At 53.7% G+C, this 25,617-nt stretch overlaps 1 protein-coding gene across 1 annotated transcript in view; it reads left to right on the plus strand.

The window, feature by feature from the left end:
- Nucleotides 1-21,762, plus strand: part of mybpc3 (myosin binding protein C3) — a 62,794-nt gene extending 41,032 nt beyond the window's left edge. Inside the window, exons 23-31 of the mRNA XM_052029716.1 lie at nt 1,533-1,700; nt 2,056-2,144; nt 2,539-2,734; nt 5,812-5,951; nt 7,640-7,799; nt 14,638-14,774; nt 15,141-15,327; nt 20,447-20,479; nt 21,297-21,762. Coding sequence (XP_051885676.1) covers nt 1,533-1,700; nt 2,056-2,144; nt 2,539-2,734; nt 5,812-5,951; nt 7,640-7,799; nt 14,638-14,774; nt 15,141-15,327; nt 20,447-20,454 — 1,085 coding nt within the window. The 3' untranslated portion in view covers nt 20,455-20,479; nt 21,297-21,762. The remainder of the gene's footprint in view (nt 1-1,532; nt 1,701-2,055; nt 2,145-2,538; nt 2,735-5,811; nt 5,952-7,639; nt 7,800-14,637; nt 14,775-15,140; nt 15,328-20,446; nt 20,480-21,296) is intronic.
- The last annotated feature ends 3,855 nt before the right edge of the window (nt 21,763-25,617 follow it).

The following is a 25,617-nucleotide window of genomic DNA, read 5'->3' on the forward strand; positions in this document are numbered from 1 at the left end:
TCCTTCCCTGGTTCTGGCTGATCTTCCCTCATGTATGTGGTTATAAAACATAACAGCACAGTACAGGTCCTTCGGCCCACAATGTTGTGTCAACATTTTATTCTGCTCTAAGATCTACCTAACCCTTCCCTCCCACATAGCCCTCCATTTCTCCATCATTCATAGGTCTATCTAAGAGTCTCTTAAATGTCCCTAATGTATCTGCCCCCACAACCGCTGCCGGCAGTGCGTTCCACACACCCACCACTCTCTGTGTAAAAAAAACTCACCCCTGACGTCCCCCTTGTATCTTCCTCCAATCACCTTAAAATTATGCCCCCTCATGTTAGCCGTTGTCACCCTGGGAAAATGTTTCTGACTGTCCACTCAATCTATGCCTCTTATCATCTTGTACATCTCTATCAGGTCACCTCTTATCCTCCTCCTCTCCAAAGAGAAAAGCCCTCACTCACTCAACCTATCCTCATAAGACAATGTTTCTCTGTTTCTCTTCTGTTGCAACTTCACAAAACACTGGATAGACTGCACTTGGAGCACCGCATGCAGTTCTGGTCACCACACTATAGGAAGGCTGTGTTTGTGCTGGAGAAGGTGCAGAGGAGACTCCCCAGGACATTGCCTGGATGGTGGACTTTAGTTCTGGGGAGACATTGGATAGGCTGGGCTTGTTTTCCCTGGAACGAAGGAGGCTGAGGGGTGACCTGATCAGAGGTGGATTATGAGGCATAGATAGGGTGAATATCAGAATCTTTTCCCATGGTAATAGTATTAAAAAAAACAAGAGGGCACAGGTTTAAGGTGAGAGGAAAGAATTTTAAAGGGTATTGAGGGGGTAGATTTTTTACACACAGAGTGGTTTCAGGAACAGCTTCTTCCCCTCTGCCATCAGATTTCTGAACGGTCCATGAACACTACCTCGTTATTCCTCTTTTGCACTATTTATTTATTTTTGAAACTTGCGGTAATCTTTATGCCTTGCGCCGTACTGCTGCCGCAAAACAACAAGTTTCACGACATAGGTCAGTGATAACGAAGCTGATTCTGAGAGCTGGAACTCACTGCCGGAGCATGTGGTGGAGTTAGATTCAGGCACTGCATTGAAGAGATGTTCAGACAGACACTTCAATAAGCAGGGCACAGAAGGATGTCGTCCCAATGTGTGCAGGTGACACAAAAGATCGGCATGAACGTGGTGGGCCGAAGGGCCTGTTTCTGTGCTGTAAAACTCTCCCTCTCTCTCTCTCTCTCTGTCCTGCCTGACTTTCACCCATCTATGTTCACCTCCCTCCATCCATCCCTCCCCCCTCTACTTCCACTACGCCCTCTCTGTCCCTTCCTCCCCCTCGCCCGTCTGCCTGCTCTCCTCTCCCTCCCTGCCTCACTCCCTCCCTCTCTCCCTCTCTCTCTCCCTCCCCTTCCCTCCGTCCCTCACTCCCTCTCCCTCCCTCTCTCCCCCCCCTCCCTCTCTCTCACCCTCCTTGTCTCTCCCTCCCCCTCTCTCCACCCCCTCCCCCTCCACCCCCCAACTCCAGCCGATGAGTGGGTCCCAGCTCAGCAAGGGTTAACCGATCGCACCTCCATCGTTGTTCGCGACCTGCCGATGGGGGAGAAGCTGCAGTTCCGGGTGAGAGCGGTGAACATGGCAGGAGTGAGCGAGGCGGTGGCTCTCGCCCAGCCCGTCACCATCAGGGAGATCATTCGTGAGTATCAGCCCCGCGGACACCCCTCACCGTGGGAGCGCCCATCCCCTGGGGGATTATCCGTCCCTGGGGGAGCACCCGTCCCCTAGGAGAGCCCAACACCAGGGAGTGCCCGTCACCGGGGGATGTGACCTTCTCCAGGGAGTGCCCATCACCGGGGGTGCCCGTCACTGGGGGAGTTCCCGTCACTGGGGGAGTTCCCGTCACCATGGAGTGCCTGTCACCGGGGTGGTGGGGGCGGGGCGCCTGTCACTGGGGAGTGCCTGTCTCCGGGGGGGTGGGTGCCTCTCTCCGGCAGAGCGGCGTCCTGCCCCTCCCTCCCGGACATGGGTTTAACCTGACTCTCCCTTCCCAGAGCGGCCACGGATCTGCCTCCCCCGAGCGCTGCGGCAGAAGCTGGTCAAGGTGGTGGGAGACACCATCAACCTCATGATCCCCTTCCAGGTGAGGGGCAGGGTGGGGGGGGGGGGGGGAAGGAAAGGTGTGGGAGGGGTAGGGAGGGGAGGAGGATGGATGTTACAGTGGGGGGGGGTGGCGGAGGGAGTGGGAGGGTGTTATATTGGGAGGCGGGAGCAACAGGCAGTCACTGTGGGAGGGGCAGTACTGAGGGAGTGTCACTGACTGTGGGGGCGGCACTGAGGGAGGGTCGATGCTGTGGGGGGAGCGGTGCTGAGGGAGGGGTGGTGCTGAGGGAGTGTCACTGTGGGACGGGCGGCACTGAGGAAGGGTCACACTGTGGGAGGGGAAGTGCCCTCTGGTGTGTGGACTGGAAGTCGCAGTTCTTAACAACACCTCGTCGTTTCCCCCCCCCCCCCCCCCCCCCCCCCCCACCTCGCAGGGCAAACCCAGGCCAAAGGTCAGTTGGCTGAAGGACGAGCAGCCCCTGGATGTCCAGACCATCCACGTCCGCAACAGCGACACCGACACCGTCCTGTTCATCCGCACGGCTCAGCGCCAGCACTCGGGGCTCTACCAGCTGGAGGTGGAGATCGAGAACACCCAGGACAGAGCCAGCATTCACATTCAGGTCATAGGTATGGGGTACGACCACTGCCTCCCCGTCCCCTCGGACACCAGGGCCTAGGCAGTGACCGGCTGATCCGCCTCCTCTCCCACCTCCCTGAATGCTTTGGTCAGCAGTAATCTGGGTCAACGTCGAGCTTATTGTCGCGAGCACAAGTGCGTGTACATGCTGCGAGTTTACTTACTTACTTAGTTTAAGTAAGTAAAACTTACTTGCGGCAGCATCACAGGCACAGAGCATCATATACGCAGCATTCACAAGAAAAACATCAACATAAATTATACGTAAATTATACACAACTTTTACAAGAACAAACGCAATTAGGACAAATAAAAAGCCCATGTTAGTGCAAAGTGGTCATCGTGTAGTGATTGAGGGTGCGCCGGTCGGCACGGAAACAGGCCCTTCGGCCCAACTCGTCCATTTACCTGGGGCGTGGATGGAGACTGATGGTTGGGGAAGTCCAGCGTTAGGGGACATTGGAAACGGCGGTTGACCCACATCCCTCTAAACCTTTCCTATCCATGTACCTGCAAACTGCCCAAATGGTAGCGTAGCGGTTAGCGCGACGCTATTACAGCGCCAGCGATTGGGGTTCGATTCCCGCCGCTGTCTGTAAGGAGTTTGTATGTTCTCTCCCCGTGTGTCTGCGTGGGTTTCCTCCGGGTGCTCCGGTTTCCTCCCACATTCCAAAGATGTACGGGTAGGTTAATTTGGGTTTAAAATGGGCGGCGCGGACTCGTTGGGCCGGAAGGGCCTGTTACCACGCCGTAAATAAAAATTTAAATTTAAATTTAAAAATATGCTGCCATTGTACCCGCCTCAACCACTTCCTCTGGCAGCCCGTTCCACATCAACACCACCCTCTCTGTGAAAGATTTGCCCCTAAGGTCCCCCTTCAAGTCTTCCCCCTTCTCACCTATGCGCTCTAGTGTTGGACTCCCCTGCCTTGGGGAAAAGACCGTGACCATCCACCTCAGATTTTGTACAGCCTCGGAGGATGGCCATCTGGCCCAGCACCAACTGGTACTCGTTTCCAATGTCCCCTAACCCTGGGCTCCCCAACCACCACTCTCCATCCACCCATTAACCCACACCCTGGGGAACGCCCACTCTGGCTTTGCATCGCCTCTTCTTGAAATTTAACCCTTGGGGCCCAGTGTCATTCGAGAAATCTTTCAAGGCCCGTCTCTGCATCCTGAGGGTCGGGGTGTGTGTCTCGGGTGTGGCCCAATCAGGGCTGTACTTCCGCCGGGATGTTGCAGCTCTATAGAACTCTGGTTAGACCACACCTGGAGTATTGTGTTCAGTTCCGGTCGCCTCATTATAGGAAGGATGTGGAAACTTTAGAGAGGGTGCAGAGGAGATTTACCAGGATGTTGCCTGGATTGGAGAGCATGTCTTGTGAGGATAGGTTGAGGGAGCTAGGGCTTTTCTCTTTGGAGAGGAGGAGGACGAGAAGGGACTTGATAGAGGTGTACAAGATGATAAGAGGCGTAGATCGAGTGGACAGTCAGAGACTTTTTCCCAGGGCGACGATGGCTAACATGAGGGGACATAATTTTAAGGTGATTGGAGGAAGGTATAAGGGGGATGTCAGGGGTAAGTTTTTTTTACACAGAGGGTGGTGGGTGTGTGGAACGCACTGCCGGCAGAGGTTGTGGGGGCAGATACATTAGGGACATTTAAGAGACTCTTAGACAGACACATGAATGATAGAGAAATGGGGGGGCTATGTGGGAGGGAAGGGTTAGCTAGATCTTAGAGCAGGATAAAATGTCGGCACAACACTGTGGGCCAAAGGGCCTGTACTGTGCTGTAGTGTTCTATGTTCTATGGAGTCTTTCGTTGTTTTCTCCTGCTGTACTGGACACTTCGGGTCGGTGTGAATGGAAACGGCCTCCGCTTCCGCCCTGTGGATTCCTGAGTCCTTCCCTGACCTCCCCAGATGCACGGCCGGACCCAGACAGGGGAGTGGGCTGCGTGCGTGCCACTGGCTGACGCCTGGGACCGTCCTGTCACAACAGCGGTGGAGAGGGCTCATGAGTGTGGGCCGACCCTGACCAGGGTAACCCCGGCCTGGCCAGAATCGGTCATCGGACTCAGAAGGGTGTCCCCGAAACCCAACTCAGGAGCCGGTCCCACACCTCCTGAGCCGTCTCTCAGGGATTCCCTCAGCGTCATTCTGCACCGTGCAGGCGTTTTCCTGTGGAGGCTGACCCTCCATTTTCCCCTCGCCCTTGTCTGCACGTCTGGGCATTGCCGCGGTGGTCTGTCCTGCTATCCGGCAGCAAGGGGCTCCCCTGTGGGTGTCCTCCACCTTTACATCAAGGGACCAGGGCTGGAGAGTCCTGCACAGAGCAGTGCCACGCAGAAGGTTCTTACGTTGGTTTACAGACTCGTGACAACTCAGGAGTCCATGTTCCACACTGACGTGCAACGTGAAGGCATGCCGCCCCTCTTTGAGGATTTGGAGGGGCTGCTCCTCGAGTGCTGGTCACCGTACAGCCCCACCCTCCTGATCTTCGAGCACCCGGTGCGGGAGGGGGCAGTGGAGGGGGTGGAAAGGTGAGTCGGTCAGGGGACCTCCTCGTTGGTCAACTCCTGGTCCTGGCCAAGGCATCCATCGACAGGCCCAGATCTGCAGGCCCGGGCAGCTAGCATTCGAAGGCTCTGCCTGAGCCCGACTGCCTGACCTCCATCCAAGGATACTTCCGTGCCCGGCACGCTCGGAGAGGGAGAATCTCCACCGGCTCTCTGGAGGTTCCTGGGACCAGTGGGCACCACAGGGGGCTGGAGTGCATCCTGGATGGAAATGTCTTAATTTGAAAATGAGGTGAATTTTGTAAATATTTAAATTAAAATGACAAATATTGTAAATAAACCCTTTTTTTCCCCAAAAAATGGGTCAGATATGGAGTGAAGCTCCCGCCACGTTGTCCCATCACACACTCCCAGGGCAGGGATGGCACAGGTCGGTCACGTGTTTTGAGTTCCGCACTGTCCAGCCCCATTTTTGCCCGGCTCCTGATGTTTTGCCGGCATTCCTTGCTCTGTAACGTGCCCTGTCCTGTCTTCTCTCCCCAGACAAGCCGGGACCCCCGGAGAATGTGAAGGTGGGTGAGGTGTGGGGGCTGAACGTGGCTCTGTCCTGGCAGCCCCCCAAGGACAGCGGGAACTGTGACATCACCGGCTACACCGTTCAGAAGGCGGACAGGAGGACGATGGTAAGGACGTGCTGGTGCGCAAAGGGAGGTCACGTCGGGATGTGGAACAGCCCAGGGCTGTTCGGAGCGTAGGGGGACTGTCACACCGCAGAGGCCCACCCCTTGTCCTGGGACCCCCACCCCCGCTTCAGGCTGGGCACGGACTGGGGAACCCCCGACTCCAGACCCGATCACAGAACAGTCCCACTGTCCCGTACACTGGGGTTCAGGGCAAGGAATGGATAGGGTGACCAGAAGAAAGAAACGGATGGAAGGAAAGGGGAAGGAGAGGGAGGGGAGAGCAGGGGAGGGGAGGGAGGAGAGGGAGGGGAGAGCAGGGGAGGGGAGGGAGGAGAGGGAGGGGAGAGCAGGGGAGGGGAGGGAGGAGAGGGAGGGGAGAGCAGGGGAGGGGAGGGAGGAGAGGGAGGGGAGAGCAGGGGAGGGGAGGGAGGAGAGGGAGGGGAGAGCAGGGGAGGGGAGGGAGGAGAGGGAGGAGAGGGAGGGGAGAGCAGGGTGGGGGAGGGAGAAGAGGGAGGGGAGCAGGGTAGGGGAGGGAGGAGAGGGAGGAGAGGGAGGGGAGAGCAGGGTAGGGGAGGGAGGAGAGGGAGGGGAGAGCAGGGGAGGGGAGGGAGGAGAGGGAGGGGAGCAGGGTGGGGGAGGGAGGAGAGGGAGGGGAGCAGGTTGGGGGAGGGAGGAGAGGGAGGGGAGAGCAGGGTGGGGGAGGGAGGAGAGGGAGGGGAGAGCAGGGTGGGGGAGGGAGGGGAGAGCAGGGGAGGGGAGGGAGGAGAGGGAGGAGAGGGAGGGGAGAGCAGGGTGGGGGAGGGAGGAGAGGGAGGGGAGCAGGGTGGGGGAGGGAGGAGAGGGAGGGGAGAGCAGGGTGGGGGAGGGAGGAGAGGGAGGGGAGCAGGGTAGGGGAGGGAGGAGAGGGAGGGGAGAGCAGGGTGGGGGAGGGAGGAGAGGGAGGGGAGAGCAGGGTGGGGGAGGGAGGAGAGGGAGGGGAGAGCAGGGTAGGGGAGGGAGGAGAGGGAGGGGAGAGCAGGGTGGGGGAGGGAGGAGAGGGAGGGGAGAGCAGGGTGGGGGAGGGAGGAGAGGGAGGGGAGAGCAGGGGAGGGGAGGGAGGAGAGGGAGGGGAGAGCAGGGGAGGAGAGCAGGGGAGGGGAGGGAGGAGAGGGAGGAGAGGGAGGGGAGAGCAGGGTGGGGGAGGGAGGAGAGGGAGGGGAGCAGGGTGGGGGAGGGAGGAGAGGGAGGGGAGAAGGGTAGGGGAGGGAGGAGAGGGAGGGGAGAGCAGGGAACGAGAGGGAGAGAGAGAATTGAACGCACTCGCGACTGTAATTCTGTGCCTGAGTCTCGGTTGTTGGTGGATTCATGCCGTTGGGGCTGCGTTGCAGGGCTCAGCTCTGGGGAGGAGGGAGGAGGGACCCGGGTACAGTACAGCCGTGTGCGATACTGTCTGATCTCCGTTGTTTAATCTAAAGGGAGCTCACGGTGGTTCACTCAGAGACCAGCACTGTGCAGAGCTGGTGCAGGGGAGTGCACTGAGTGGGAGATGAACTCTCATCGTTATCTCTCTCTCTTTCTCTCCCTTCCTCATCTCTCTCCCTGTCTGTCCTGCCGCTTCCCTCGGCTCCCTATGCCTGTCCCTTTAACTCCTTCCCATCTTCCTGCCTTCCTTTCCCCCAACTCCTGCACGGACATCCCTGGCGCCCCAGGAATGGTTCACGGTCTACGAGCACTTTCGGCGCTCCCAGTGCTCGGTGTCAGACCTGGTTGTGGGCAACGAGTACTTCTTCAGGGTCTTCACGGAGAACCTGTGTGGGCTGAGTAAGGAAGCCGGCCAGACCAAGGACAGTGTCTACATCCAGAAACCAGGTAACCCGCCGAGCTCCGACAGATCCGGCAACCCCAACCCACCAGGAACTCCCTCGGGTGCTCAAGGGCACGGCCACCTGGAGCCGAGGGTCAGAGAGGCGCACGGCACGGAAACAGGCCCTTCGGCCCAACTGCTCCGTGCCCACCAAGGTGCCCCATCCAAGCCAGTCCCATTTGCCCACGTTTGGCCCATGACCTTCTAAACCTTTCCTATCTGTGTACCCGTCCAACTGTCTTTTAAAAGTTGTTATTGTACCTGCCTTGACCACTCGTTCCACATGGATACCACCCTTTGTGCAATAAAAAAAAGTTGCCCCTCATGTTCCTCTTAAATTTTTCCCCTCTCACATTAAACCTGTGCCCTCTAGTTCTTGATACCCGAACTTTAGGGGTGGGGGAAAAGACTGTGTGTGCATTCACCCTATCCGTGCCCATCATGATTTTATGCACCTCTGTAAGATCATCCGAGTCTCCTACGCCCTAAGGAACAAAGTCCTAGAATTGTGCCCAGGTCTACACCGACCATTGTACTTGGTCCGTAGCTTCCTGTGCCTTGGTGATTCAAGTGCTTGTCCAGGTATGTCTTACCCGCTGTGGGAGTCTCGTGCTTCCACCACCTCAGGCAGTGCGTTCCAGATTCCAACTCGCCCCAGATCCCTCGAAACCTCCTACCTCTCACCTTATGGGCAGGCACGGCAGTGTAGCAGTTAGTGTAACGCTTTACAGCGCCAGTGACCCGGGTTCAATTCCCGCTGCTGTCTGTAAGGAATTTGTACGTTCTCCCTGTGTGTCTGTGTGGGTTTTCTCCGGATGCTCCAGTTTGCTCCCACATTCCAAAGACGTACGGGTTAGGAAGTTGTGGGCGTGCTATGTTGGCGCCAGAAGGGTGGCGACACTTGCGGGCTGCCCCCCAGAACACTCTACGCAAAAGACGCATTTCACTGTGTGTTTCGATGTACATGTGACTAATAAAGAGATCTTATCTTATGCTCTCTTGCTTCAGACACCTCCACAGGGGAAGGAGGATTCCCACCGTGAGACGCCTCTGCCTCCCTCCTCGTGTTATACACCTCCACCAGGAAACCCCCCTCGCACCCCCCCCACCCCGCCAGCCTCCAGGGAAAACGAGCCCAGACTCATGCGATCCACACACCATCCACACACACATCTGCCCCCTCTCCAGCACCTGTCACACTGTGGGGTGGCGCCCAGACCCACGTGCACACAGTTCTCCAGCTGTGGCCTGGCTCCCGTCTCAGGAGGTGGGACTGTGAAAGTCGGTCTGCGCTGTAATAAATCAGACAACAGCAGAACCAAGGAGCGTACAATTAGTGCTTTACTATTTAACGCTAGCGGGAGTGAGGGATACAGAGAAATAGTAAACAGTGTAACCCGTGCTCTGTACTGACCCCCGCTGCGAGATTTACATGTTTGTGTCCCTCCTTTTATGCTTAATTTAAAGATGCCTACGTGAGGAGTTGCACATACTTGGGTGGTTGCTTACAGTAAACTTTAGCAAAACAAGATGTGCCTTAAGCACTTCTTTGTTTCACCGAAGCACCTGCACGTCTTGCAGTCACAACTATAGTCACACCATGGTTGAAGCAATAACAGCCGTACATTATTAACCCTTACATTTCCAGTTACTTGTACAGTACCGGGACCTCCCTGCTTGTGTATTCTGGTGAAGGTCAGCATGCCATACGCCTTCGTTGTCACGTGTGCTCCACCTGCGCTAACACCTTCAGGGATCTATCGACTTGTACCGCAAGGTCCCTCTGTTCATCGACTCTCCCTAGGGGCCCGACCTATTTACTGTATATGCCCCATCCTTGTTTTACTTTCCAAAATGCACCACTTTGCACCTGTCAGGAATAAATTCCGTCTGCCGACGCTCTTCCCTACTTTCCAGCTGGTCTAATATCCTGCCCTAACCTCAGATGACCCTCCTCACTGTCCACAACACCACCAACTTCCGTGCCATTGGTGGACCTGCTAATCAAACCTCCTACATTCACATCCGAATCATTGATGTATTACCACAAGCAACAAAAGTCCTGGCACCATACCCTGCGGCACAACACTGGTCACAGACTTCCAGTCATAAAAGAATGGTCCCATCACCACCACCACCCTCTGCTTCCCATCACCAAGTCAATCTTGGATCCAGTTTGCTGGCTTCCTCTGGATCCCGAGGCCTCCAACCCTTTGGGACCTTGTCAAGGCCTTGCTGAAGTCCACGCCGACAACCTTTACTGCCCGTCCCTCGTCGACGTACCTCGTTAGCTCTTCAAAAAAATTCAAGTCAGATTGGTGGGACAGGATATCCCACAAACAAAAGCCATGCTGACTATCCCTAATCAACCCCCACCATTTTGAACGTAAACAAATCCGGCCCCTTAGATTTTTTCCCCCCAATAACTTGCTCACCACTGGACAGTGAGGAGGGTTGTCCAAGGGACCTTCGGGTAGAAGGCCTGTAATTACCTGGCCTTTCCCTGCTGTCCTTCTTTAATAAAGGGAGCACAAACGCCATCCTCCAGTCTTCTGGCACCTCGCCCGTGGCCAATGAAGATGGAGAAATCTCCATCAGGGTCCCAGCAATCCCTTCCCTTATCTCCCACACTAGCCTGGGATAGATCTCGTTTGGCCCTGGGGATTTATCCACCTTTATTTGCTCCAAGACATCTAACACCCCCTCCTTCTCAGTGCTAACGTGCTCTAGAATATCACCGCCCCTCTCCTTGAACTCTTCGCCCACGTCTCTCTCCTCGGTAAACACTGATGAGACGTGTTCAGTTATGACCTCACTCACATTCCCTGGCTCCACACACAGATTGTCCTTTGGTTCCTAAGGGGACATAATCTTTCCCTGGTTAGCCTCTTGCTCCTAATATAAAATGCCCTGGGATTCTCCTTGATCTTGTCTGCCAGTGATATTTCTTGATCCTTCTTTTCCCTCCTAGTTTCCCCTTTCAGTACTCTCCTGCACTCTCTCTGTCTTCCTCAAAGGCCTCTCCTCTGTTCCTCTCCCTTGTGACAGCCTTGCCATCCGTATCTTTCACCTTTATTGGAACATGTTAGCCTTGAACTCTCACTATAATCTCCCTTTCAAAGCACCATTCGTTCATCAAAGAAATAAGCTGCTGGAGGAACTCAGTGGGTCAGGCAACATCTGTGGAGGCAGAGGGACGGTTGATGTTTTGGGCTGTCTATGCCGGCTCTCTTCTCTCTCCGGTCTTAGTTCCTGATGCAGAGTCCTGAAGCAGGGTCCTGACCCAAAACGTTGACTGCCTGCTTTTCTCCATGGATACCGCTTGGCCTGCTGAGTTCCTCCAGCATTGTCGTGTTTTTCGTCTCAACCCAAAACCTTGACTATCCCTCTGCCTCAGCTGCTGCCTGACCTGCTGAGTTCCTCCTGAAGTTTGTTATTTGCTCCAGATTCCAGCATCTTCAGCCACGTGTGTCTCCATACCTCTCGTTGTTTTGTTCAACCTGCAACCAGCTGCTTTGAATCAGCTCTTGCCTGTCATTATTGAAATCTTGTCTTCCCCCAACTTAGGACCTTAATTTCCAGACCACCTTTATCCCTCTCCATAGCCACCTCAGTTATGATCACTACCCCAAAGATGCTCCCCCCAGCGATACTCCCACCACTTGCCCAGCCTCATTTCCCAAGATTAGGTCCAGTACAGCCCCATAGAACATAGAACACTACAGCACAGTACAGGCCCTTCTGCCTACGATGTTGTGCCGATATTTTCTCCTGCTCTAAGATCTATCTAACCCTTCCCTCCCACACAGCCCTCCATTTCTCTATCATTCATGTGTCTATCTAAGAGTCTCTTAAATATCTTTAATGTATCTGCCCCCACAACCCCGGCAGTGCGTTCCACACACCCACCACTCTCTGTGTAAAAAGGCTTACTCCTGACCTCCCCCTTATACCTTCCTCCAATCACCTTAAAATTATGTTCCCTCATGTTAGCCATTGTCGCCCTGGGAAAAAGTCTCTGACTGTCCACTCGATCTATGCCTCTTATCATCTGGTACACCTCTATCAAGTCACCTCTCATCCCCCTCTTCCAAAGAGAAAAGCCCTTGCTCACTCAACCTCTCCTCATAAGACATGCTCTCCAATCCAGGCAGCATCCTGGTAAATCTCCTCTGCACCCTCTCTAAAGCTTCCACATCCTTCATATAATGAGGCGACCAGAACTGAACACAATACTCCAAGTGTGGTCTAACCAGAGTTTGAAAGAGCTGCAATATTACCTCGCGGCTCTTGAACTCAGTCCCCTGACTAATGAAGGCCAACACTCCATACGCTTTCTTAACAACCCTATCGACCTGCACAGCAACCTTGAGGGACCTATAGACGTGGACCCCAAGATCCCTCTGTTCCTCCACACTGCTAAGAGTCCTGCCATTAACCTTGTATTCTGCCTTCAAATTCAATCTCCCGAAGTGTATCACTTCACATTTTTCTGGGTTGAACTCCATTTGCCACTTCTCAGCCCAGCTCTGCATCCTATCAGTGTCCTGTTGTAACCCACAGCAACCTTCTACACTATCCACAACACCACCAACTTTTGTTTCATCAGCCTTCCACATCCTCATCCAAATCATTTATAAAAATCACAAAGAGCAGGGGTCCCAGAACAGAACAGATCCAGTAAGATTATCTACATAGTCAAAAAAAACCTCTCCTGGATGTACTTTACAAGTTCCTCCCGATCACTGCCCTCACACTGAAGCAATCCCAGTCAATACCAGGGAAGGTAACATCCCCGGTTACTCTTATACCTCTGTGGTCTGTCTACCTATCAGCTCCTCTGTCTCCCACTGACTACTGGGGGCCTGTAGTATAACCCCAGCCAAGTGATCACCCCTTTCTTATTTCTTATTTCTAAATTTCAAGAGCAGTCTCCGAGTCCTGCAGTGACGTTCTCCCTAATCAATATTGTGACGGCCCCTCCTCTTTTACCTCCCCCTTTATCACACCTGAAACTTCTATACCCTGGAACGTTGAGCTGCCAGTCCTGCACTTATTTTGACCACGTCTGCAATTGCAAAAATATTGTATTCCCATGCACTGACCAATGCTCAAAGCACATCAGTCTTGCCTGCCAGTCGCCTTGCATTAAAATAGATTCAGTTTAGCTGCCAGCCCTCCGTCCACCCCAACCCCCAGATCCGTTGTGGTACACATCACGGAGTACTGCAGAGGCTGGAAATCTGAAACACAAACAGAAAATGCTGGAAAAGTTCAGCAGGTCAGGCAGGTTCTGTGGAGAGAGAAGCAGAGTTAATACCACAGTTCAACCACCTTTCGTCAGTTTGTGCTAACATTGTAAGGCTGGGGCAAGTAAGTCTGTGTGAAGCAAAGTTAGAGGCAGATCTGGTCTGGCTGCACTTCAGCCCTGCGCTGCTGATCTACGGTCACCCAGTGTGGTGGGGAGGGAGGGGGGTGGAGGCGGGTCGCTCGGGGGATGTCCTGGTGGGTCTTCTCCTGGGCCTGGCCAAGCCGGCCGTCTGCGGGTCCAGACGGCGGGTGGCCGAGGGTTCCGGCCGGTCTGCCTGCCTGCCCCTCTCTCCTGGGCTTATGTCCGCGCCTGGGTGTGCTTGGAGAGGGAGCACACGGTATCCGCAGGCACCTCCCGGGCGGTCCGTGATGGGTGGGCCCCCCCAGGGGATCGCGTGTGTTGTGGACGGTGTGAACGAGATTCTCACCTGAAGTGTTGCGTGTGCATGTAGTGGGTGTTAGTTAGCGTTGTTGCTGTAGTTCTGTGGATTGCATCATTTTCCTTCTACTTTCTAGTATTAGTTGTAGTAGTTCTGGATGTCCTTTTGTAGTGCTTTTAGCAAATAAACGTTTGTAAAATAACAATTAAAAAAAAGAGGCAGGGCTGGGCAAGGGGCTCGACTGAACCCAGCAAGTAGACATATTTCATTCCAGCTTTGTTCTTACCGTCAATACAAGTTCCTATGTCACCGGGTGCATTGGGAATGGCCTGTCCCAGTGTCACATTGGTTGGAATGCTGAGGCTTGCGTTGGAGGCGGACGTGACTCCGCTCCCCTCCTCCCCTCCTCCCCTCCCACCCCTCGTTGCTGTTGTGAGTGAGGAAGCAGGTTCGGGGTCTCAAAAGCAAGGACTCCGAACACAGTCTGGCAGGAAATGACTTATTTACAAAAGACGAGTGTGGGAAAATGGGAACGGGAATAACACACACGCGTGCACAGTTTATAGTGAATGTGGGAAAATCGCACCGGGGATAAAACACACACACACAATCAAGGAAAAACAATATGATACCCGCCACCTCTTGAGTCAGTACAGGCACAGCTCTGTGCTACTAGGGACACTAACTAAAATACTTGAACAGTGCACACTTCACCAACGATTTCACCAGCGCCATTCCACCATACTCGGCCTGGAGTGAAGCAGGGTGATCCCTTGAAGATGGCAAAGAGAAAGAGCCAAGCACACGTGGCGCCCTTTAGAGGGCTGGGGGGGGTCCAGCCCAGGTAATTTACAGGGGGCCAATGGCCTGGTGCCAGCAAGGACTAATCGATTACAAAGGCCAATGACCCAAGGCCAAGTACAAATGTACTTAAAGGGCCCAATGGTCAGGTGTGTGCTGATGGGTGGGGCGGGGCTAAACCTTGATTGGCAGTGGTGTATCTTCCGACCAGGTAGTGGGCAGTGCTGTCACGTGACGGCCTCAACCCTCCACAATACAGTCGCGCTTTGGGTTGTGGAGGTTACCGAGCTGAGGGAGGCGCGATGAGCCCTGTCAGACCCTTCACCAGCTCTCTTCCCGCTGTCTCCCGCAGGGACCGACTACAAGCCGCCCAGCTACAAGCAGCATGACTTCACCGAGCCGCCCAAGTTCACCCGCCCGCTTGTGAATCGCTCCGTCATCTGTGGGTACAACGCCACTCTCAGCTGTGCCCTGCGAGGGAGCCCCAAGGTACTGGGATAGCCGGACACAGACTCCACGGTCCGTTCACACCGCAGTCACACAGGGCACAGATACAAGGCCAGGGTACTAAACTCTCTCTCCCCTCTCTCACTCCCTCCCTCTCCCTTCACTCCCTCCCATCTCTTTCACTCTCAATCTCTCTCCATCTCTCTCTCCCCTGCTCACTCCCTCTCCCTCTCTCCCGCTCCCTCTCTCTCACCTCTACCTCTCGCTCTCACCTCTCACTCTCTCTCACCTCTCTCACTACGTCTCTCCCTCTTCCACTCCCTCTCCTTCGGTTCCCCCACATTTCCCCATCTCCTGCTCTCCTCCTCCCCCCCCCCCACCCCCCCAACACCCCCCTCCTGCCGCAAGCCCAAGGTGACATGGTACAAGAACCAGCAGGACCTGTCCAATGACGCCCGGTACAGGACGTTCTGCAACCACGGGGTGCTGACGCTGGAGATTCGGAAGCCGTGCCCCTTTGACGCTGGGACCTACAGCTGCAGGGCCGTCAACGCCCTGGGGGAGGCCAAGAGCGAGTGCAAACTGGAGGTCCGAGGTAGGGACAGACTCACCGGCAGGTCGAGGGCCAGGCCTGTCCCAGGAGAAAAGTACTTGCCTTCCTGCTGCACCCCTCGCAAGCTCGGGACGTCCCAGAGCTCGACCAGAGAGCACTGTCCGAGGTGACACAGGGTTAATTTGTGCATGGCGAGCTCACACAGTGAGATGGTCACTGTGGCACATTGGTGCTGTTTGCTGAGGGTCACTGAGTGCTCAGGACCCAGGTCAGGACTCACTACACAGGGGAGACACCCCTGTATCCAGGGGAGACGGGTGGGAAGGATGGTGGTGGGGGTGGCTGGTAGCTAAACATAATCTATTTGAATGCAAGGCACCTGACAGTTAAGACTGAGCCCCGAGCATTGGTCAGCACAATATCATTGCAGTCACCATTGTTGTTGATAGACGGGCAGGATGGGCAGCAACGTTCTGTTGTATAGAGATTTCAGCTGTGATAAAGGGGGGGGTATAAAAGAGGAGGGAGCATTGCAATATCGATTGGAACACAACATAGAACAGGCCCTTCGGCCCACCATGTTGTGCCGACATAGCTAATCCCTCCTCCCTACAGAATGCCCATGTCCCTCCATTTTCCTCTCATTCATGTGCCCATCCAAGCCCCTCTTCAAAGCCCCCAATGAATTTGCCTCCACCACCCTATCAGGCAACGCATTCCAGGCATCCATCAGTAAAAAAACATACCCCTCACGTCTGCTCTGAACCTACCCCCTCTCACCTTAAATGCATGCCCTCTGGTATTGGATCGCTCAGTAATGGGAAAGAGACATTGCTTGTCCACCCTATCTATGCCCCTCATAATTTTATACACCTCCAACAGATCACCTCTCAGCCTCTCCTGATAGCACATGCCCTCTAATCCAGGCAGCATCCTAGTAAACCTCCTCTGCACCCTCTCTAAAGCATCGACATCCTTCCTGTAGTGAGGTGACCAGAATTGCACACAATACTCTAAATGCAGCCTAACCAGAGTTCTGTCAGAGAACTTCACTGCATTTCTCAGGGAGGATGTCTTGGAAGGCTCTTCAAATGAGGTCACTATTAGAATTTAGAAATGAGAAAGGGAATCATTTTGCTGGTGTAGTTCCTACCTGACAGATCGCATTCAATGTGCATCACTCTCCACACAAACCCACTGACAGCATGAGTGTGGCGCTCCCTCAGTGCTGCCTCTCTCATGGTGACACTCCCTCAGTACTGCCCCTCCCAGATTGACACTCCATCAGTGCTGCCCCTCCTGCGGTGACACTCCCTCAGTACTGCCTCTCCCATAGTGTGACACTGACCACCCCCCCCCCCCCCCCCACAGTGCGTCGCTCCCTCGACACCCCCTCTCTGACTGTGTGGCACTTCCTGCAGTACTGCAGTGTGCGTCAGGCCAGACCATACTCGGGTGTCTGGGTGATTTGAACCCCTGATTTAGTGGAAACGCAGCCATGGTGTTATTGAATGGCAGAGTCAGGTCAAGGAGCCATGGCCTCCTTACTGGAAGTCACATGCGTGTCTCTGCGTGATCCTGTACCTCCCCAAACCTCAGCGTCCTCACCTCCATCGCGTCCACAGCCCTCTGAGTTAATACCATTCCTCCTCAGCCTCGCATACGGCGACCAGTGTCCCTGGTTGGAACACAGAACAGTACAGCACAGAACAGGCCCTTCGGCCCACAATGTTGTGCCGACATAGCTAATCCCTCCTACCTACAGAATGCCCATATCTCTCTATTTTCCTCTCAGTCATGTGCCCATCCAAGCCCCTCTTAAAAGAATTTGCCTTCACCACCCTATCAGGCAACGCATTACAGGCATCTACCACTCCGAGTAAAAAACGTACCCCTCGCGTCTCTTCTGAACTTACCCCCCTCACCTCCGGTATTGGATCTCTCAATAATGGGGAAAGATATTGCTTGTCCGCCCTACCTTTGCCAAACAACCAGATGTTCCAAACAACCAGAGAATACAGCTCTCAAAATCCACCCTCTCAATCCCTCTCAGAGTGTCGGACTTGTTCAGATCACTTCTCATTGTTCTGAACCACGTTGATTACAGGCCACTCCTACCCCACCCCTCGGGATAACCCCCTGCTCCTCGGATTCAATGGAGTGAACCTTCACTGAATGCCTTCGAGGCTGCTATAACACCCCAGCTTCAGGAGCTTTCTGCTTGTGTGATAACCTCTTGCAAACCGCTTTATCAAATGCCTCTGAAAATGCAGATATGCTGCATTCACTTCACCCCCCCCCTTTGATTTCTCAAACATGATTTCCCCTCAACCACGTTAATTGGCCGAATCTCAACACTTTTTCTGTGTTCTGTTATCACGTCTTTACAATATTTTGCGACGTTTTCCCGATGCCTGATGTCAGCCTCCCTAATGTTTAGGTATCTATTTTACATAGAATGTAGAACAGTACGGCACAGGAGCAGGCCCTTCAGCCCACAATGTCTGTGATGACCACGATGCCAAATTGAACTAAATCCCTTCTGCCTGCATATGATCCATATCCCTCCATTTTAGCCTGTCTAAGACCCTCTTAAACGCCACTGTTGCGTCTGCCTCCACAACCACCACCCCTGGCGGCACATTCCAGGCACCCACCACTCTCTGTGTTAAATAACTTGCCCCCTGCACATCTTTTAAACTCCTCCCCCCACCTTAAATGCATGCCCTCTGGTATTAGACATTTCTACCCTGGCATAAAGATTCTGTCTACCCTATCTTTGCCTCTCATAATTTTATAAACTTCTCTCTTTCTCTCCTTATCCTGAACAGACGTGTTTAAATTCACCGGCTTCAACCCACAGGGATGTTTCTGGAATTTCAGGAATTCTGGAAGATCACCACTAATGCAGCCGCTATTTCCGTGCCTCTTACTTACCCTGGAATGTGGGGCATCTGGATGGAGATTTGGCACCTGTTAACACCATGAATTTCTCCAGTTCTTCACTGATATCAATAACATAGTTTCTCATTCTCACTGGACCCTTGGTTCCCAAAATTTCCAGGATATTCCTTGTGCCTTCTACTTATTTCCCATTGTTATTTATCGTAACACTGCTTCTAAGGGACCCACGCTTAATTTTGCTGGTCTTTTTATCCCGCCTGTGGGAAGAAGCTGGTTTCCCAGACCAAAGCATTGAGGAACCAAGTAAGGGAAAGATTATTTTAGTATTTGTTGTTACTGGGGAGGGTCTAAACAAACTTGGTAGGTGGGGTGGGGACTTGGAAGGTTCAAGGAGAGAAACAAAGCAGGAGGAGGAGGTTAGAAAAGTAGCAGGTGAGATAAATATGCAGCAGAAACAAAGGCAGGCTGCAAACGGGGTCAGGGGACGGAAACCCGATCTAATTACAGAGATGTGTGGGTGAAGGGTGACCAGAGCTGGGAGCTGAATATTCGAAGATACAGGTCACTTAGAAAGGGCGGACAACAAGGAGAGTGAGTGTTGTTAATTCTAGATGACCACCATAATATCGAGCTCGGTGTAACTCAGCAAACTAAAGACACAGGGGTTAAACAGGAATCTTTCAGGACTTTACATGTAGATTGGTCAAATCATAGTAGCAGTAATAAGGAAGAGGACAAATGTGTACAAGATTAGATTAGATTTCTTTTTTAGTCACATGTACATCAAAACACACAGTGAAATGTGTCTTTTTGCATAGAGTGTTCTGGGGGCAGCCCGCAAGTGTCGCCACGCTTCTGGCGCCAACATAGCACGCCCACAACTTCCTAACCCGTACGTCTTTGGAATGTGGGAGGAAACCGGAGCACCCAGAGGAAACCCGGGGAGAACGTACAAATCCCTTACAGACAGCGGCCGGAATGGAACCCGGGTCGCTGACGCTGTAATAGTGTTACACTAACCGTTTTCCCAGACATTAAGGAACCAAGTAGGGAAAAAGATAACTTTAGATCCTGTTGTACACGATGAGCAAGGAATAATTAACAATGTTGTTATGAGGAGGCCGGTGGGGAAGAGCAACCATTTCCACGGAGTTTGGAAGTGATGTATTTAAATCCAAAACTAGGGTCTTAAATGTAAAACAAGGAAAACCAAGAAGTAATGGGCAGCGCAGCGGGTAGAGCCGCTGCCTCACAGCGCCGGAGACCCCGGTTCGATCCTGACCTCGGCTGCTGCCTGCGTGGGGTTTGCATGCTCTCCCCGTGACCACTTGGGTTTCCCCCACATCCCGAGGACGTTCAGGTCGCTAGCTTAAAATTGGCCACTGCAAATTGCCTCAAGTGTACAGAGGAGGGGTAGAGCCTGGGGAAGCTGATGGGAATGTGGGGAGAATAAATGGTGTAGGATTTGAGTAAATGGGTGGGCCGGAGGGCCTGTTTCTGTGCTGTATCTCTTTGACTCCAATGTGGGTGGGGGTAGGGTTGATTGGGAAGCTGCAGTGAGCTAGCGTTTAAAGGAATTGTATATAAATCGCCTAAAATAAAAGTACAAAAGCTCAACAGTAGAAGTGGTCTGTCCATACCCAACAGGAGAAGTTTAAGGCAGCACTAACTCTGAGGGAGAGGGTATAGCAGTGGCCTGGGGATTGGGCACATATTTGTACCTTCTCCCCGCGTGTCTGTGTGGGTTTCCTCCGGGTGCTCCGGTTTCCTCCCACATTCCAAAGACGTACGGGTTAAGAAGTTGTGGGCGTGCTACGTTGGCGCCGGAAGCGTGGCGACACTTGCGGGCTGCCCCCCAGAACACTCTACGCAAAAGATGCATTTCACTGTGTGTTTCGGTGTACATGTGACTGATAAAGAGATCTTAATCTGTATGTCAGGAAAGGAAGGGAGGAGAGTAAACTGGCAGGGAACATAGAACAGTGTAAAAGCTTCTGAGTGCATGAAGAGGAAAAGATGAGAGAAAGGAAACGTGGGCCCTTTTACAAGAGAATTTACAATGGGGAATAAGGAAATGGCAGAGCGACTTTAACCAAGGATTTTGTTTCTGTCCTCCCGGAGGAAGACACAGTGATGGAAACAAAATGATGGTTGGAGCCTGAGCAAGTCGTCTCCACACCAGGACATCCTCCCCCACCCCCCACCCCCCATTGTCAATGCCAATCGTTAACCAGCGTCCTGTTCTCTTTCCCCACAGTGCCGTAGGAGTCTCAGCAGTGTGCTGTCGGAGGTAAGATTCAGTGGAAGGATGGGAAGGGGGGAAGGGGGGGAGGATGGAAGGGTGCGGAGAGAGAGAGAGAGGGGCCGTAAGACCATGACATAGGAGGCAGAATTAGGCCATTCGGCCCATCGATTCTGCTCCACCATTCGATCGTGGCCGATTTATTTTTCCCTCTCAACCCCATTCTCCTGCCTTCTCCTCGTAACCTTTGACGCCCTCACTAATCAAGAACCTGTCGATCTCCGCTTTAAATATACCCAATGCCTTGGCCTCAACAGCCGTCTGTGGCAATGAATTCCACAGATTCACCACCCTCTGGCTGAAGAAATTCCTCCTCATCGCTGTTCTAAAGGGATGACCTTCTATTCTAGACTCTGGTCCTAGACTCTCCCACTACTGGAAACATCCTCTCCACGTCCACTCTATCCAGGCCTTTCAATATTCAATGAGATCGCACCCCCGCCCCCCCCCCCACCCATCCTTCTAACCTCCAGCGAGTACGGGCCCAGTGCCTCTAAATACTCCTCAGACAGCTGGTGGATCCTCGGACAGGTACACAGATAGGAAAGGTTTAGAGGGATACGGGCCAAAAGCGGGCAAATGTGACAAGCTCAGTGGGAATCTTGGTTGGCATGGACCAGTTGGGCCGAAGGGCCTGTTTCCGTGCCATGTGACTCTGTGGCTGGGGAATTTGAAGGGAGGTGGGGTGAAGCAGCCAGTTAGACAATGATCTCGAAATTCCCAGTGACAATTCAGGGAGGTGGCGGAGAAACGGGAGGGAAAGTGAAGTCTGACCCACCGATCCTGTCTGTGTTCTGAGTTGCAGAGTGGAGCGAGGTGGCAGCGGTGACCCTGGCCACTAGTGAAGGCTGAAGCATGAAGACCGGGGGGCGCACCCAACCTTGGCCCAGGGCCCCAGACTGCCTCTGCGCCTCTGAATTGGTTCTTCTCACCCGTAGATTAAGTCCGCGGCCACTGATCGGAAACGTGTGCTTTCTATAACCCACCTCCACATTTGATTCCATGGAGCGGCTGTGCTGGCCCCTGCTGATCACTTTTATCACGTTTTATTCTGGTGTGTGTGTATGTGTGTGTGTATGTGTGTGGGAGGGGTGGGGCACCTGCTCTTGCCGTGGGACTGTACTGACCGTAACGCAGATCAGCTGCAGAAGGAACACTGTGTCACGGCAGGAGATCTTCCCCTGTCCGGTGCTCTCTGCACTGGTTAGGAGTCTGTGTGTCATCGACTGGGCAGCCCCGAAAATGCACACAAAATAAACTCTTCCCACCAACTCCGACCCTGTGTGATTGCACTGATGAACACAGTTCACCATTACCTTTTTGTACGACTCGGTATTCTTTTCCCCCACCGAGGAATGTTTTAAATGGACGCTTCAGTCAGCTTCAATTTTTCCAGTTCTGGAAACATCCCTCGTTAACCTCCAGTGGAATCGCACTTTCCTGTAATGTGGTGACCTACACGGTACTTGGTACTCAGGCTGTGGCCTAACTAAGATAAGATCTCTTGATTAGTCACATGTACATCGAAACACACAGTGAAATACACCTTTTGCGTAGAGTGTTCTGGGGGCAGCCCGCAAGTGTCGCCACGTTTCTGGTGCCAACATAGCACGCCCACAACTTCCTAACCCATACGTCTTTGGAATGTGGGAGGAAACCAGAGCACCCGGAGGAAACCCACGCAGACACACGGGGGGAACGTACAAACTCCTTACAGACAGCGGCAGGAATTGAACCCGGGTCGCTGGCGCTGTAATAGCATCACACTAACCACTACACCACTATGCCTGCAGTAACACTACCGTGTGGTGCTGTATACAGTTCAGGTGTAACCTTCCTGCCTTTTACATGCTTTGCCTTGGCTGATAAACACAAGGACATAGGAACAGGAGTGGGCCAGTCACTCCCTCAGTCCTGCCCTGCCATTCAATAGGACCATGGCTGATCTGCCCCAGGCCTCAACGACTCTTCTGCACCACCTCCCCACAGCCCTCCATTCCCGATCTTTCAGGAAGTTATCTACCTTATCTTTCCCAGGGTAGGGGAGTCTAAAATTAGAGGACGTGGATTGAAGGTGGTGGTGGGGGGGGAAGATTTAAAAGGGACCCTGTGGGGCAATTTCTTCATGCAGAGGGTGGTGAGTATATGGAACGAGCTTCTGGCACGGGTTGAAGCAGATACAATAATAATACTTCAAAGAATAATATTGGGACGGGTACATAGATAGGAAAGGTTTAGAGGGATTATAGGCCAAACGCAGGCAAGTGGGACTAGTTTGGACAGACATCTGAGTCAGCATGGATGGGTTGGGCCAAAGGGCCTGTTTCCGTGCTGTGTGACTCTGTGACCTCTACTGACTCATCAGGAATGGACAAACTGACAAAGGTTTGAGAAGGGGGAGCATCTCCCTGTCAGCCCCTGTGCAAGGTGGCTTTCCCCACGCAGAGGCAGCGGAGTGTGGTGCGAGGGAGGGAGGGAGAGAGGGCCACAAGGGAGGGACGAGGGGCGCGAGGGGGGGGCGGCAGGAAGGGATGGAGGGATACAAGGGAGGGATGGAGGGGCACAACAGAGAGAGGGTGGTGCAAGGGAGGGGCATGAGGTAGGGATGGAAGGCGGTGCGAGGGAGGGATAGAGGGCGGCAGGAGCGAGGGACAGGGGTTCATTGGAGGGATGGAGGGCAATGGAAGGGATGGAGGGGCACGCGGGAGGGACAGGTTGGTGCAAGGGACAGATTTAGGGGCGCGAGGGAGGGACGGAGGGGTGTGGGCAGCTCTGTAGCATTGATTCCTTGCAGCAACTGGCTGGAGTCAAGTGTAAGATCCCCGACGACAGGCCGGCAGTACCCCGTACCCTAGTCGGAGCCTTTCCATTGCCAAAGGCTCTGAGCACTAAGCATGGGTGGCTAAGCTGGTGTCCACCATGTTAGGACTCACGGGGTGGGGATGGTTTCAGCCCCGGTTCACACTAGGGAGCAGAGCTGTCTCTGTCTGGGTTAGCTCAGGTTCACGAATCAGGGGATCAGGTTTAACACTCACTCACACACAGAAACAGGCCCTTCGGCCCAACTGGTCCATGCCGACCAAGATTCCCACCTAAGATAGCCCCATTTGACCACATTTGACACACATCCCTCTAAACCTTTCCTATCCACGGACCTTTTAAATGTACCTGCCTCAACCACTTCCTCCGGCAGCTCATCCCATACAATCACCACTCTCCGGGTGAAAAAGTTGTCCCTCAAGTTCCTATTAAATCTCTCCCCTCTCACCTTAAACCCATGCCTGCTAGTTCTTGGTTCCCCAACCGTGGGAAAAAAAGACAGTGTGCATTGACCCCATCGATGCCCCTCGTTCTCCTACGCTCCAGTGAATGAAGTCCCGACCTGCTCAGCATCTATCCATAACTCAGTCCCGGCACCGTCCTTGTAAATCTCAGCAGGCCGGGCAGCATCCGTGGAGAAAAGCAGGCGGTCAATGTTTCGGGTCAGGACCCTTCTTCAAGACTGAAGATCAGAAAAGGGGGAAGCCCCAATATATAGGAGGGAAAAGCAGAGCAGTGATAGGTGGACAAAAGAGGGGAGGCGGGGTGGGCACACCCAATATATAGGAGTGTGTGTATATATATATATATATATATATATATATATATATCTATATCTATATATATATAAACACGTCCCCGCCCTCCCCCACTGGAGGGATCGGGGCCCGTGATATGGAGCCACATCCTCCCACTGCAAGCGTTGGGGGTGAAAACCATGTCCGGCACCAGCTCGGGACGTCCTTGCTCTGCCACGGGATGGAGTGACCTGGCCAGCAGAAGAGGGGGTCGCGGTTTTACAATTCCAAACTTTTCTCTCCATCCTCTTCCTTCCGTCCCACCACGGGCCTTCCTATTTTTATTCCTTTCCCCATTACACTGCCCCCCCCCCCCCCGTCCATCACCCATTTCCTTACCCTCCGCTGTGAAAGTGGACCTCTGCTACAATAAAGCAGACAACAGCAGAACCAAGGAGCGTACAATTAGTGCTTTTTTATTTAACGCTAGTGGGAGTGAGGGGTACAGAGAAAGAGTAAACAGTGTAACCCGCGCTCTGTACTGATCCCCACTCAGAGATTTACATGTTTATACTTAATCTAAAGATGCCTACGTGCAAAGTTGCACGTACCAGGGCAGTTGCTTACAGCAAACTTTTAGCAAAACAAGATATGCCTTCAGCACTCCCAAGCACCTGCACACCTTGCAGTCACAACTATAGTCACACCATGGTTGAAGCAATAACAGCCGTACATTATTAACCCTTACGTTTCCAGTCACTTTTACACCCCCTCTTGGTTCTATGCACCCAACTGACGTGTTTTACCCACTGGATCATGCCCCCTCCCCCATCTGCTTCCACCCGCCTTCACCCCTCCCCTCATGGGTCCCCATTACCACCTGCCTTACTCATCAGATGCCAGCCCTGGGCTTCTGCTTATCACCCTCCCAGCTGCCTCCAGCTCCACCCCCCTTCTCCTCACACCTGCCCTTTGTCTGCCTCCACCTCTCACCCACCTGCCTCTGTTCCCCGCAACTCCACCCTGACCCCTCCCCTACCCGTCATCCTTCACCCCCCTCCTCAGTCCACCAATCACCTTCCGGCCCCCTGTCTCACCACCACCCACCCCCCCTCCTCTCTACACTGGCCGTCTCCCCTCTCCACTCTCGGTCCTGAGGCAGGGTCCCGACCCAGAACGTCGACCGTTCTCCCTCACCTACAGTGGAAGGTGGAGGCGAGGGGGGGGGGGGTGGATATCCAGCATTTTCCCTGGAGTGAATGCCATCTGGTCTTCTGCACAGCGACTCCACCTCAGGCCCAGGGGGAGGTGAGACCATGGTGGTGACCCGGGAAGGAGGGAGGGTGAGGTGGGTTACCCCTCTCAGGCCACCTGCTCTTTCCCCAGATTCGATGAAACCCTCTTTGGAGGCCTCTGGCCGTCTCCCAGATCACAGGCAGCAGCACCCTGCCGTCGATCTTTCAGCACTTCACTGTATCAGCTGTTGCTCTCTAATAACAAGCACTTGAAACACTCCTTTGACTCTCAGATCTGAAAGGACACTCCCGTGTCCTTGCCTGAGTAAGCAGC

Source organism: Pristis pectinata, chromosome 14 (genome assembly GCF_009764475.1).
Source record: "Pristis pectinata isolate sPriPec2 chromosome 14, sPriPec2.1.pri, whole genome shotgun sequence".
Taxonomy (NCBI): Eukaryota; Metazoa; Chordata; class Chondrichthyes; order Rhinopristiformes; family Pristidae; genus Pristis; species Pristis pectinata.